The sequence below is a fragment of the Aristolochia californica genome, unplaced genomic scaffold (assembly GCF_029961685.1).
Source record: "Aristolochia californica isolate CCGP_79_NKW_82.1479 unplaced genomic scaffold, dmAriCali1.0.hap1 SCAF_1, whole genome shotgun sequence".
In the NCBI taxonomy this organism is placed as follows: Eukaryota; Viridiplantae; Streptophyta; class Magnoliopsida; order Piperales; family Aristolochiaceae; genus Aristolochia; species Aristolochia californica.
The window spans coordinates 55,338,136-55,353,048 of NW_027181770.1; the positions used below are offsets into that span (position 1 = coordinate 55,338,136).

A 14,913-nucleotide genomic window follows, 5' to 3' on the forward strand; every position below is an offset into this window, starting at 1 on the left:
CAAAGGTTATTACAGTAGGACCTCTCTCTACAACTTGCTCCATGCTGAGAATATTTGATGTATTTGTACCAACATGAGGGGGAGTGTTAAAGAAGCATTAGTGGCATATCTTATAATTAAGTAGATCAGTAGCACAACTTGTAATTATATAGGATATTAAGTTCCTTTTTTCTTTCACTTGTATTAGGGTTTCTAACCCTCATCTATAAATAAGAGGTAAGGGGGAGCGGCTCATATCCAATGATCTCCCTTTGTGGGGAAAAACCCTAAGCTCTACAACTCGAGCTCTCTCCTTCTCAAACCTACTCTTCTCCTCTCTTCTTCTTCTCTTTTTCTTCTTCTCTCTTACTCTAACCTCTTTTATATAGGAAACCTAGAATCTAACATTTTTTTTCTTTTCGAGACCCAACATAGATCTTGGTCCAAATTGTCCCTCCAAATAACTAGACTTATCATTGTCTATAAAAACATATACAACTTCTTTATTACTAGACATGATGAAAATTTCCAAAAACTTGAAAGATACAACAAAAAAAGTATGAAACTAGCTTAGGTAAGTTTCTTAAGAGACAAAAAAATAACTTAGAGATATGTTCATGAAGAAAAAAACAACTCTCTTAAGAGGCACGACATAAAGACAAAAATTGAGAACTTGCAGCTTTGGATCACATTTAAAAGCCATGGAAGGATTCAAAACATCTTAGTATGATTTGTTTGCTCAAAACAAGAGCTAAAAACACAATTCAACCCTCCCATGCAAAATAACGACTCATCATGCAAGAAACAAAGAGATTATGCAAATAGAAACTTAATGTTCCACTAAACTAACCCCAAAAATATGTGTAGGGTGCAAAAATACTAGAAAAAAGTTATGGTAAAGTTTGAAGAGAAATTAGTAACAAAAGACTGAGGTTTGACTAGAAAAGGAGGTTGGGAGACACAAAAAATCTGCATTTTGACGAGCTTAAGATGTCGTTCGAACAATTATTTATCTAAATCCCCAATGTCCCTCTCTGATATCATGAAGAATGAGAGGTTTAGAACCTTATGTAATATTTCGTAAAGAAACAAGAAAAGAAAGTACAAAGAAAGGAGAAGAAATATCCAAAATGTGGAGGAGTCTCCTTCCTCACAAGTATTCAAATCTACATTACCTTATTAGGGTTTACAATCTTAAGAGAAAGAAAGACACTTATACCCTCATTCAATGAGGTATACATAAAATGTGAATAAAATAAAGTAAACATACTCTATTTTCTGAAAGGCTAGGTGGACAAATGCCAAGAAAATTGTTTGTTCAATCTTTGTTATTCTTCTAAGGTAGTTCTAAATTTTTACATGGGTAGGCCGGTTGCTCTCAAAGTACTTAGATGCATCATATGCCAAATTTCTTACAGGGATTTATTTATTTATTTTTCCGATAATTACTAAATTAAATTTTATAATTAAATATTAAGTATTTATTATCATCAAAATTAACCTCATTAGAATTTCTAGGCCAACCCCTCACTCCCCATGCCTTTGCCAACAATAAAGGGAACCCCTCTTGCCAAGGTGCATAGTGTCCCTTGGAGGATTGTTCCAATGGGTCCCATAAAGGGGGATTGAAAGATCAAATATTTATTTATTTAAAGGGTAGTATTGACCATTATGGCGGTAAATAGGGCAGGAGGGGCATTACTGTGATTATCTATCCCCAACGATTCAATCACTCAAAATGACATGGAACCGGAGTTTCCCAAATTTACTTTCTCAGCCAACTGGCTTAATTCTCGTGCAGCTTGTCTCCATCCCTCACCGTACAGGTAAGCGAGATCAGATATGAACACACCGGCAAAAGATGGATCACCGTCGTCTTCCATGTGACCTGCTCGATGTTTAACCCCTCTTCCTTGCTCTTTTCGGGAACTCGTATACGAGGCTACTAAAGATCGATCACGTTTGCTTCACGAGGCTACTTCCTCTCTATCCGAACCCAGTTCCATACCTGAGCCGAAGATCGGTTAGGTGTCCGATCCTCAGATTCTGTCCCGAACGAAGCACCAGTCTGAAATTTGAAGTGTTTTTGTTTTTGTTTTTTCTTTTATTTTCTTTCGAAGTCGCTGAACTGGAGATGACCGAGAGAGCTCTGCTTCCGCTAAGACTTAAGATCGAGCTATGCTTGCTCTTAGGAACCCTAACATCTTAAAGCACTGACACCGTACGTGGTTGTCGTCGTTGTAATTAAGAAGTCAGTGTTGCTTGGGCATAATACTGGAAATTGAACTGGAATATCAATTTGTGATATCTTTACAGATACCCGAAGATCAGCTATTCTTGTTTGGAAGTATTTTTCTTTTTTAAGGTGGTTTCAGGTTGTAGTAGGGTTATTGGCGTGAGAATTAGGTTTTGAGATATGGAGGTGGAATGTTTGAGGAGGTCAGGCTCTGTAATGTAGGCTTGGGTTCTTCTTGTTCGCCAAGACCAAAGGTAGGTTCGCGTCCTGTTCAATTTCGTGAAATCGTTTTCATTTGACACTGTAATTGTCCTGAATTTTGATCTGTTTCTGCTCAAGCTTCCTCTTTCTTTGGTTCAAAATTACCGTGAATTCTATTTTCGAATAATTAAGGTGAAGAATAGTGTGATCGCAGGTGCAAATTGCATTTCGGTGTAGTTATTCTGTCTTTTTATGATTTCATTCTGGTGGATCGAGGAAAACCATGGCGCAGAGTAATTGGGAAGCGGATAAGATGTATGGTTACGACGAGTTTTTCCTATGTGTCTATTGATCTTCTATTGCTGCAGCTGTCTCTTGCGCTTCTGTTTTTGCATGAGTTGTTTCAACTCTTAATTTCTTTTTGCCTTGTCTTCTTTTCAGGCTTGATGTTTATATTTATGATTATTTACTGAAGAGAAATTTGCATGCATCGGCTAAAGCTTTCATGACCGAGGGAAAAGTTGCTCCAGATCCAGTAGGTAACTACGTTAGAAATACTTATGCTTTTTTATTTTTTATTTTTTTATTTTTGATGTTTGTTTCCTGCTTTTAACTCCGGTGCTTCGCTCCAATTTTTTGTGGGAATACAAAGTTCTTTTCTTTCTCTGTACCCATTTTTGTTACTTGTACCGCTCCACCTGGTTTGAAACTTCATCCGAGTTCTGCATCATATAGATGTCTGTTCTTGGAGCGTGCAATTCGGGTTCTGTACTGTTGTTCTTGTTGTATTTTGTCAGCTAATGGAGTTAAACTAGAAACGGATAAGAACCAACGAAATTCCTTCTTGCAAGTTTGTGTCTGTGCTCCCAGAAGACATTAAACTGTTGGTCATGTCTCTAAAACTGAAGTTTTCTATGCCTCACCTGCACTTGCTTGTTTGTTTGATTAGGTTTCTTCTACTGTGCATGAATTCAATTATATAAGTTCAAGAAAGAAAACAAGTCACAAAGTACGATGGATTATACGAGTTCAAAATTTAAGAATATTGGATGTCACTCTGTTGTCCATCTTCTGCTTTTATGGGCTGGACTAAAACCTATAGGATGCTTTTGCAAATTATAATTTCAAAAATAAAATTCATGTTAGAAACAATTTATGATTAATAATTGAATGAAATTGTTGTCCCTCTGAAAAATAATTGTGTGGAACTTCTTTCTATCTTTTTCTCTCTCCTTGTGCATCTTTCTGTGTGTGCAAGTTTCTTGTGGTCCATGTTGAAACTATAATGCAGGACTGTCTAACTGCCTGTATACCTAAAAATGGAATTAAAACAGAATGTAAATATGGTACTTTTTACCATTTTGAAACATATGTTTATGCTCCTAATATTCTTTGATATCTATTACTTACCAGTTCTGTAGTTCAAACTATTTGAATGTCTGATAGTGAGATGGACGAAAGAGCAAATGTTGAGAACTCTGTGTCTATTCCTCTCATCAGAGTTTTTATTTGAAAAAAAAAATGGATTGGTTAAAGATCATAGGGTGATCTGATTGGGATCCATGAAAAGTCCCTTCTTTCTAATTTTTGAATCATGTCTTGCTTGGTTTTGCAGCAATTGATGCTCCAGGTGGTTTTCTCTTTGAATGGTGGTCTGTCTTTTGGGATATTTTCATTGCAAGGACAAACGATAAACATTCTGAGGTTGCTGCAGCTTACATAGAGGTGGTTTATATAATCTGTATCTGTTATTGCTTTGCTGGGGTTGATATGTTTTAATTTAGTTTTTAGTTGTCAGACTGGTTGTGTTTTTTTTTTTTTTTAAAATGTTGTCAGACTGGTTGTTGATCCACCTAAAACAACTGTCTGTGTTTAGGCTCAACAAGCCAAAGCAAGGGAGCACCAACAACAGCTACAAATGCAGCAATTGCACATCATGCAGCAACGGCATGCCCAAGTGCAGCGGAGGGATGCGAATCATCCTTCCCTCAGCAGCCCAATAAATGCTATAAATTCCGAAGGTATGCTGGGTCAGTCTACTGCCAGTGTCTTGGCTGCCAAAATGTATGAAGAACGAATGAAACATCCTCATTCAATGGATTCAGAGTCATCCCCTCAACTTCTTGATGCCAGCAGAATGGCTCTTCTAAAAACTGCTACCAACCATCCAGGGTAAGTTTTTCTGCCACATTATCTCAGCTGTTGTTGTTTATGTGACTACAGGATGAATCTAATTCAGTTATCCTAAAAAAGTTTCTACTTTATGTTGCATCTTGTGGGACGTAAGTTGCTCATTGTTGTTGCATTTCTTGCTGACACAGCCAGTTAGTCCAAGGTAATGCAGGTAGTGTTTCTGCAGCGCTGCAGCAAATTCAGGCACGAACTCAACAGTCTGGTGTAATTACTTTGGACTATTCTTCCTTTATTGTGCTTTCTTTCTCTTGTTGTCCTATTTAGTTTTGTTCTCTCCAGGTTTTTTTTATTTAAGTTGATTTTCATTTGTAGGAGATAAAAAATGAAGTCAATTTAGGTGTATCTCAAAGATCTCTGCCAATGGATCCTTCATCAATTTACGGGCAGGGGCTTATGCAGTCAAAATCTGGACTGGGGGGTGCAGGTAATTTCTTTTCCCCTTGTTGTTGTCGGAAGCTGGAGAATGGGGACTATTTATTTCTACACTATTTTTTTTGTTTTGCATTACAGTATATTTTTTATATTATATGTCAACAAAATTATTTGATATTACAATCTGAAAAATAAAACATATTAAAAAAGGAGAAAGTTGATTCAATCATTAGTGTACCAAACTATTTTTAAAGAACTGTATCTTTCTAGTGGCAGGTTGCCCTTGAAGTGACAGATGTCACACAAGGAGAAACCCCTTAAGCTTGGAATCTGACAGATGTCTTTAAAACATAGTTCTAGCAGCCCATCATCGGGGGTTTCTCCTTTTGTGAGTCTTTAAGCTTGTAACCTGTTGAACCTGCCATGATTCCTCAATCTCTTATAACAAGTGGCTGAAGAGGTACTGGACTTGGAGATCTTTCTGACCTGAAAGAGGATGTGGTTTCCTCTACTTGGGTTGAGTAATAGTTTGTGGAGACCTATGTAATAAAAGCTAATTTTTTTACTTTTAACCAGCTTTATAAGAGGGGAGATATTATTGAAGACCAAACTTGCAAGCTGTGCACTAGTCATCCTGGAATAGTGGATCATTTGTTTCTCCACTTTTCTATTGCTTGCCAATTTTGGAATGTTTTTTTTCTTAGTTAGCCTCCGTTTGTGTTTTTTCCCATCTCTCACCTCCTTCCTTATCCAATCTGTACCTTGGGGGAAAAATAGGTTGTTAGAAGATATGATGTAATTAGGGTGTCATTAATGTAATTAATTTACGTTTTTTATTTCTTCTTCACTTTTACTAGGGTGAAGGGTATAATTGTAATATTATACTTTTATTCATTTATTAATAAAGCTTAAGGGGGAGGGTTTGGACACAAGTCTATAACTTCATTCTTCTTCCTCTTTTTCTCCCAAACGTGTGTTCTTCTTCTTTCTTTATGAGGTAATCCATGGAGTCTTGAAAATCAACGTGGTATCAAAGTATTGATTTTTAGGACTCGTAACTATGGTGTTTTAGAATTCCAAGCTTGTTGTCTGCACAAATTATTACTACTGCCCATTCTGAGTCATTTACTACTGTCGTCTGCCATGACTCTTTGTTCTTGCACAACAGCCTTCTTCCACGGATTGGTAACCTCTGTTACGCCTGTTGCTACCTCTTTACTGTAAGATTCTCCAAGTCTTTGATTATTAATTGGTTGATCACTCTTTGTTGATTCCGTTTCATCATGGCCTGATGGTATTCACCAGTGATCATGCACTCTATTATTGCTAATCTCTCTCGGTCTCACGTAGTTTGGTTGGCTGGTTTGTCTAGCTGATTATCGTTTCAATACTGATCACTACAGAAACGCCAGAGTGCATCTCTGTCTCCTGCTGAGGCAAGATCTACTGCTGCCTTCTGGTCATTGTTGTACATGAGAATTGATCGTATTGGCTTGGAAGGCCCAACCAAGACCAGATTTTTTTCTGGTTTCTAGTGAATCCAACGTGTGATGATATCTATCAAATCGCTTGCTAGGAACCATTTCATGCATCTCAACCATTTGCCAAAGAGTGTACAATGTGACTATCCATGATATAATAAGTACAACTTTACCAGCCCCCCATCCAAGCTCCGACATAGCAAAAGGCAATTGAGAACTCCAACGCCAACCATGGCCTTGACATTATGAAAAGCCAAGTACCCCCCTTCGTGGACATTATTTGCCCTCTCTATGACACTATGGAGGAAACGATCAATCACCTTCTCCTTCTTTGTCCCTTTTTGTGGCAGGTGTGGACATCCATCCTCTGCTACTTTGATCTCCAGCTCTGCATGCCTGCAGATCTCATCTCGGTTTGTAGGATGCTCATTGGGACTGCTATTCCCAAGATGGGCAAGTTGCCTTCATCACATTTATTCCCTGGGGCCTTTGGAAGGAAAGGAATTGCAGACGCTTCAACGACAAGCTTGAGTCTATTGAGAGGGTCTCCTGCATCATCATCAACCTGATTTCCTCTTCACTGCATACTAGGAAGGATTTCTCCCTGTTTATGGGCTCCTCCTTCCATGACAATTGGCGTGCCCTAGCCTTGATACATGTTTCCACCAGGCCTCCCATCATTCAGGAATGACAACCTCCTCAACCTGGGTTCCTTAAGCTCAACTTCGATAGAAAATCTCTTGGTAGTCTTGGAAAGGCCGGATTTGGTGGTGTCTTCCGTGATTCTTCTAGCGCCCAAATCATTTCCTTTGCTGGTCCTTTGGGATTGCTAATTCCACGATCACCGAACTCCATGCCCACCTCAATGGGCTACTTATTTTTCAAGACCATTGCAACAATTCTCTTCATATTGAGGGGAATTCTAAGGTCGTGATTAGTTGGTGTGCCTCTGGTTCTACCCCTCCTTGGTGTCATTGGGATGTTTTCTACGAGATTTTGGATATTGTTTCTACGAGATTTTCATTGTATTTGGTTTCACATTCCGAGATCTGCTAATTCTGTTACTGACGTTTTTGCTAAGCAGGGAGCTTCCCTGCAATCCTTTGTTATAAAGGGCTTGCTCCCTTTTGCTGTTGTCTCTGTTTTTGCTTTAATAAAATCATCCCTTATTCAAAAAAAAAAACAAGAAGGTGACTTTATAGTGGTAATCACTTGGGCCTCCTAGAAGAATGTGCCTCCAGTTTCTTTTTTACTTTTACGATATTGAGGACATTTGTAGATTGTTGACCATGACATGGAACCAAACCCCCTTATGTGCTTATAGTATTACAAATTCTTTGGCTAGGGTAAGAGTTCGTGGTTGCATCTTGTTGTCAGCACCTCCCTTACCTGTTTCAAATCTTGTTCCTCTTTTCTTAGTGGAGCTGTGGTATCTTGTTTACTTTTTCTTCTGATTATTTAAGCAATTTCCTTATGTGCTCCTTACTAGAGCTCCTTTAATGAATTCCCATTCTCTTTGCTTTAAAAAAGGGTTTTTGATCCTTGGAATACACGGGTCAAGATTTAATTATTATTATTATTTTTTTTGTGAAATAGAAAACTTAAAGTTTGAGGAATGATAAATCAATATGTTGGATGTTGTAGTTGATGTAGCAATTGTTCATGGCTCACCCATCTTTGATACTGTGATCTAAAGGCCAAGTAACAAGAGGTTTGATTGTTCATGCACGCTACATGCCATGCCCTGGTGAGATTTGAACCCAAGGCCTCACCAGTAACTGCCCAATGTGGCCATTGAACCCAAAGCCCAAATACCGTCTTGCAGGGATTATGAGTGAAAGAATGGATTTCATTTTTCTTGTTGCACCTTTTTTCTTGCCTAGTCTTATTATTATCTGATCACCGGAGGCCATAATATGTGATGCGACCACGCACACAAGAATGAGTGAAAGAATGGATTTCATTTTTCTTGTTGCACCTTTTTTCTTGCCTAGTCTTATCTGATCACTGGAGGCCATAATATGTGATGCGAGCACACACACAAGAATGACCTACTGTAATCCTCTATTCTGTTACTTTGTTGGTTTTCAATTGGAATCTAACAGATCCTCGGAGAAGGCCACATCCCTGGCTTTTTTTTTGTACTTTTATTTATATGTTTTTTTCAATCCTGAGTGGGCTTAATTGTCTAGGCTTCGGGAGTTGTTGGATTTAGGTAAACATGTCTTTGAATAGGCAATTAGCTTCCAACTCTTGTGTCAAGTTTGGACTTGCTCAAACTGTCAATTGGTGAATATTATAGTCTTGTTCACTGCTCTTAAGAGTTCTAGTTGATGCTCTTCTCTTAGTTGTAGTGAAAAAGTGGATCTATGCTTATTCATTGTATAATCTATCATTTTTTTAATATGAATTTTCATTTTTATTTTGTGGCTAATCAATTTCTTCCCCATGTTCTTATGACAGGAATGAATCAAGGAGTTGGTGGCCTTCCACTTAAGGGTTGGCCGTTAACTGTAAGCACTATTACTTTACCAAACAAATTTTTTAAAGTTGACTGGATAATAATTTCTGCTACGAATTACCTAGGGAATTGACCAATTACGTCCGAATTTGGGCCCATCTCTTCAGAAGCCTTTCCTGCAGACACAAAACCAATTTCAGTTATTGACTCCACAACAGCAACAGCAGATCTTGGCTCAGGCTCATGCACAAGGGAACCTGGGAAATTCACCTAATTATGGTGATATTGATCGAAGGTTCCGGGGCTTGTCTAGGAGTGGCTTGAATGGAAAAGAGGGTCAACCTACTGGAAATGATGGATCTATAGGCTCTCCAATTCAGTCGAGTTCACCTAAGGTCAGACAGGATCAGGCAGAATATCTCATGAAGGTTGGTTGTACTGGTGTTCCCAATGACTCATTTTGGCCATTCTTGTACGTGTGTGTGCAATGGATTTAACAGATTTAGACATGAAACTTTTCTTTGTAAAGGAGAACGAAATCTGTTACAAACAAATGTCCTGATTCTAAATGCAATTTCATACTCTAGAGATCTCAAGTTGATATTGCAACTATACATATTTTACAGGTGGAATTATTTAAAATAAAAGTATGGAATCAAAAGAAAGTTAATAATACTAGTTGTTAGTAACTAGAGTGCAAAACATTAAGAAAGACAAGAGCAGGGTGGTCAATGGGCCTTTATTGCTATCATGAATGGTGATGAAAAAGCCGGGAATGAGGAAGAAAGTGGTGGATTACTTCACTTGTGATCATGCATTGCTGGAGAAGTTTCAGTTAAATGAAATTGAGATATGATTTGTTAATAAGTAATCTAATTGCTATATAGTAAGTCTGAAAGGACAGTGTTTCATTAGGGGTGGTGCTGTGTAGAGGATTGGCCAGAACCCCTGACTGAAATTGTGCTTGTGCTGTACACCAAAAGGATCTATCTTACCTGTCATGTGTGGATGAATGAGGAAAGTGTAGGGGGACCTCTTCAGTCTATTGAAAACAAAGATTGATGGTAGAAACTGTTGTAAGTAATCTAATGTTCATGACAGTAAGAGAGAAAGGTAGGGTAGTATGTCTGTGGTGATGCTTTTCATAGAGAATTTGTGTTGCTTCCATGTGTGAGGGAAAGACTGTTTGGCCCCCATCTCCACCTATCACACTTGCAAAAAAGAAAAAAGATAAGCAATATTAGTGGCATTTGCTCATATTCCTTGTTTTATATTTCGTTGTGATGTTTTATTCTATCACCTACTTTGCCATGGCTATTTAGTTCTTTTAGGCTGAATGGGAGCTTGATTTTGTTTCTCTTACTCCAAAGTGTCAAGAATTTTTTTTTGTGCACTATATATTTCTGAGACTGGTTTTTCAAACAGTTGAAGATGGCTCAAATACAGCAGTCCTCAGCTCAATCACAGCAGGATCAGATGCAACAGCAACAGCAACAACAACTGCAGCAGGTTTGACTTTATTCTGTGCAACAAAAAAAAAAAAAAAAAAAAAAAGTTTGCAAGGGTTAAAAACAAGGTACAAAGATTTGATTTTTTTTTTCTGGGTGAGAAGGATTCTGTGGGTTACCTTTACCAATTATCCTCCTATTGGCCGATTCTGACTATAATATTTTTTATCTGGTGGCTGTATTCTGTAATTTCAGAATAATAGGAAAAGGAAACAACCTACTTCTTCTGGTGCTGCAAATAGTGCTGGTACAGGAAATACAGTGGGCCCTTCTAATTCCCCTCCATCTACGCCATCCACTCATACACCTGGTGATGGTGCGGCCCTGCAGGGAAATATGTCACATGTGACCAGTATGCCTAAAGCTTTAGTGATGTATGGACAGGATGGATCTGGAGGACTTGCGTCATCTTCAAATCATCTGGTATGGCCTAGAAAGGATGTTATCTTTTCTCCCCGTGTATAACTTAAGCTGGAAACACATGTTCTGTAATTTCTAATTTGATTTCCTTACTATCTGCAATTTCACTTGGCAGGAAGATATGGAGCCTTTTGGAGATGTTGGTTCTTTGGATGATAATGTTGAATCTTTTCTGGAACATGATGACGGAGATGCCAGGGATATCTTTGGTACATTAAAAAGAAGCCCTGCTGAGCATAATACAGATTCATCAAAAAGTAAAGTTGTTTCTTATCCAAACTTTATCATAATTTCTCCACAGAGCTGATTCTTAAATGTTTCATTTCAGGTTTTTCGTTTCAAGAATTTGGTTGTATCCGTACCAGCAATAGCAAAGTTGTCTGCTGCCACTTTTCTTCTGATGGAAAACTGTTGGCTAGTGCTGGGCATGAGAAGAAGGTAATCTCATATGGATGATTATTTGAGGACAAAGAATTCCGGTCTTTAATGGTTGTAAATCTTAATTGTTAAGGAATAGTCACACATGGATTAGTGAGTATAAAGATCTTGATTTCATTAGTTGGGAAAGAGGTTTCCTAAGATGGCTAGTCATTTTAGGATAGGCCTTGGACCCAACTTAACATGGTATCAGAGCGGATACTCATATGTGGGCCTACACCTAAATTATGCCACAAAAGAGGGCCTAAACCTAAATTATCCACTTGTAGAGCCACAAAAAAAGGGCCTACACCTAAAAATTATCTACTTGTAGAACCACAAAAGAGGGCCTACACTAAAATTATCTACTTGTAGAGCTACAAAAAAGGGTCTACACCTAAAGTTATCCACTTGTAGAGCCACAAAGGTTCTACACTTAAATTATCCACTTGTAGAACAACAAAAGAGGGTCTACATGTGAGGGGAAGTGTTAAGGAATAGTCCCACATGGATTAGTGAGTACAAAGATCTTGAGTTTACTAGTTGGGAAAGAGGTTTCCTAAATTGGCTAGTCATTTTGGGATGGGTCTTGGACCCAACTTCATATTAATATTTTACCTTAAGTCTTATTATATCCTAGAAATGAACTCCTTATCTACAAACTTTGTTGCTGATTCTCTTGCTAAACAGGAGGTGACCCTCCAATCTTTCATTGAAAAGGGTCCTCCCCCCTCCCTCTTTAAGTCTTGTTGTTTGCCCCTGCTTGAAATAAAATTTGACCTTTCAAAAAAAAAAAAAAAAGAAAAAAAGTAAACTCCTTTACCTTAGAAGTTGAAATTTAGAAAGTGCTTTGCCATTGTTGTTTGTCATCCAAAAGTTCATTACTTAATGCCTTTTTTTTATGACATGTAGTATGAAAATTATAGCCTCTAACCAAAAAAACTATTTTAGTAAGGACCAATATGAATCATATTTTAGTTTTTTGTTGGGCTTACTACCACAAGGAACTTATTCTCTGATTTTATATTGATATTATGGATATATTGTACTGTCACATTTTTTTATACACCAGATAAGCGTTTATCACCTGAAATGGCCAAATTGAGTGTAAGCTTCTGAACAAGAGGGAAAAAGAATAATTCTGACTGAAACAAATATCCCAGTATCTGAAGACTACCTTAAAACAAAACTTTTCTCTCATTTCTTACATCTGATACTAGTTAACTCGGTAAATTCCACTAAGCTAGGAAGTTGTCCTGACAGAAGGTGTGGACCAAATTCTATGTATGTCTTTTGAAGAATCAAATGATTTCTTATATTTTTTTGCAATTTGGTTAGGCTGTCCTTTGGACCATGGACACTCTAAAGACTGTGAGCACTCCAGAAGAGCACACTTTGATCATTACAGATGTTCGGTTCAGACCAAATTCAACACAGCTGGCAACCTCTTCATTTGACAGATCAGTGCGATTGTGGAATGCAGCAGAAGTAATCACTTTTCTCGTTTCCTCATGTTTTAAAGATGTTAAAAACTGCACTTGTGTGTGCATATCTGTGCACACTAATCTTTCTGCTTGACAAATAGACTGGCTAGACTGAGTGGTATTGCAGATTTATTTACCCTGGTGTGGGTCTTTGAGTAATGGTCGCAAACCTGACTCTGATCCTCAATTAATGAGTTTGAGCCATAGACTAAATCATATGTCTAATTTGAAGCAAAAATATACTAGTTCGAATTGGTGGTGAAAACAGGACCTCGGTGGTTCTCTTTTTGGTTCAACTTCAGATTTTAGATATTGAAGCTCTTTAAAATTATGCAGTTATAGAATAGTGTGTAACTTCTAATTATCTGAAACTAGGTGCTCAGTATGTATCACAGTAATATGACCATTTTCTCTCTTTGACAGCCGCAGTATTGCTTAAGTGTATTTTCTGGGCATAGTTCGCATGTAATGTCACTTGATTTCCATCCAAAGAAGACGGAGGTTTTCTGTTCGTGTGATGGTAACAGTGAAATCCGCTATTGGAATATCAACCAATACACATCAACACGTGTTTCTAAGGTTGGTTCCTGTATCTAACCCAGTTGGCAACATGGTCCTTTATTCTTGTATCTTTCAAGTTGTCTTTTTGTTCAATGCTTTTGTTTTAAATAGCAACTGTGGTTATTTAGGGAGGTACAGCGCAAGTAAGATTTCAGCCAAGGATGGGACAGTTTCTTGCTGCAGCGTCTGAGAATGTTGTCGCTATTTTTGATGTTGAACAAGACAGGCAGACTCTAACTCTACAGGTATTGAACATAGTTTGTATGCTGTAGTAAAGCCTTGGATTTGTATTGCATGTTCAGGTTCTTTCTGATGCATTTTGTTGACCACCATTGGCAGGGACATACCAAAGAGGTGCATTCTGTTTGTTGGGATTTAAATGGAGAGTATCTTGCTTCAGTTAGTCAGGATTCTGTGCGCGTGTGGTCAATAGTGACAGGGGAGTGCATGCATGAGTTAAGCTCTAGTGGAAACAAATTCCATTCATGTGTATTCCATCCAACTTACCCTACTCTCCTGGTTGTTGGGGGTTACCAGGTAATCAGCAAGGCTACTAAGATTGTCATAGTAATATTTGTAAACTTGAATGCAGCTGTTAGATGGTTGATTGCATGCTTTAACTATTTTATAGAAGCCTTTTAATAAGAGAATTAAGAGCTCTTAAAAAATTAGCTGATTGTTTTGATGGTTGCTGGTGCAGTCTTTGGAATTGTGGAATATTGCCGAGAACAAGAGCATGACAGTCCCTGCGCATGATGGTTTGATAGCAGCACTGGCCCAATCACCAGTCACTGGCATGGTTGCCTCTGCAAGTCACGACAAGTCTGTTAAGCTGTGGAAATGATACTTGTCGGTAGACTGGTGAGATTTGGCTTGGTGAGTTTGTCCCGCACGTACAAAAAGAGAGATCGATAGGTCTGATACCTGTGTTTTATTTTGTGGGTTGTTAAATATTTTTAATGCAAAATAAAACCGGAAGCTTCCGTTCTCCTTTATGACTACTAGTAAACAATTTGCAGCGATGAGAAAATCAACAAGGCAAGGTGAATCTGGGTTGAGAAGAGGGTCTGGAGTGAAGTGGCTGAAAGTGTTGGTGAGAGGGTGGAAGGCAAAAGTGACTGTAGTTGGTGATAGTAATACAGAAGCAACAGGTTGATGGATTTCAGTTTAAGCAGTCTCCTGATTTGTATTTAGTAACTTGCGTGCAGTTGGGGTGGGTAGTCTCCATTTATAAGTACTTGATCTTGTGATCATGCCGAAGTTTCTGTACAAAAAGTAATCTGCCATGTTTTAGTGCAACTAAAGTTTGTTTCATACAGGTGACCTATCAGCGGCATTTCCAAAATATTCTAGTTGCTGGAAGTCTCGATTTGGGACTTGTCTGTTAAGTTAGTCTGATTTTCAACAATTTACTAAACAAATCTTACCATAGATAGAGTAAAGGCCAAATAAACTGAATTTGGTCTTTGGTTGTGATAGTCTCTATTGAATTCTTCGTGTTATTGAGTTTTTTCACCGAGTTTTTATATTGACAAACTTGATGTTTTGCCAAAAAAAATTGCTTAGAATTTTCAATGGATCAAATTAACTTACATGATAA

General features: G+C 38.0%; 1 protein-coding gene across 8 annotated transcripts; it reads left to right on the plus strand.

Annotated features, from left to right (window-relative positions):
• Window positions 1-2,081: 2,081 nt before the first annotated feature.
• LOC137951546 (transcriptional corepressor LEUNIG_HOMOLOG-like) lies at window positions 2,082-14,627 on the plus strand. Of its 8 annotated transcripts, none has more exons than XR_011112135.1 (19): window positions 2,082-2,469; window positions 2,620-2,731; window positions 2,858-2,955; window positions 4,032-4,141; window positions 4,293-4,588; window positions 4,738-4,813; window positions 4,922-5,033; window positions 8,926-8,975; window positions 9,049-9,351; window positions 10,349-10,432; window positions 10,627-10,854; window positions 10,967-11,108; window positions 11,180-11,289; window positions 12,607-12,756; window positions 13,176-13,331; window positions 13,442-13,558; window positions 13,653-13,850; window positions 14,014-14,228; window positions 14,333-14,627. XR_011112135.1 is itself a non-coding variant. In XM_068798300.1 (19 exons), the coding sequence occupies exons 2-18, from the start codon at window positions 2,700-2,702 to the stop codon at window positions 14,155-14,157; spliced, it is 2,406 nt and encodes an 801-aa protein (XP_068654401.1). In that variant the 5' UTR covers window positions 2,082-2,469; window positions 2,620-2,699; the 3' UTR covers window positions 14,158-14,189; window positions 14,333-14,627. The 8 variants fall into 8 exon arrangements, 7 of the variants coding, with proteins under 7 accessions (XP_068654401.1, XP_068654380.1, XP_068654429.1 ...); XM_068798300.1 differs by having other exon boundaries at window positions 14,014-14,189; XM_068798279.1 differs by having other exon boundaries at window positions 14,014-14,627.
• Window positions 14,628-14,913: the final 286 nt, after the last annotated feature.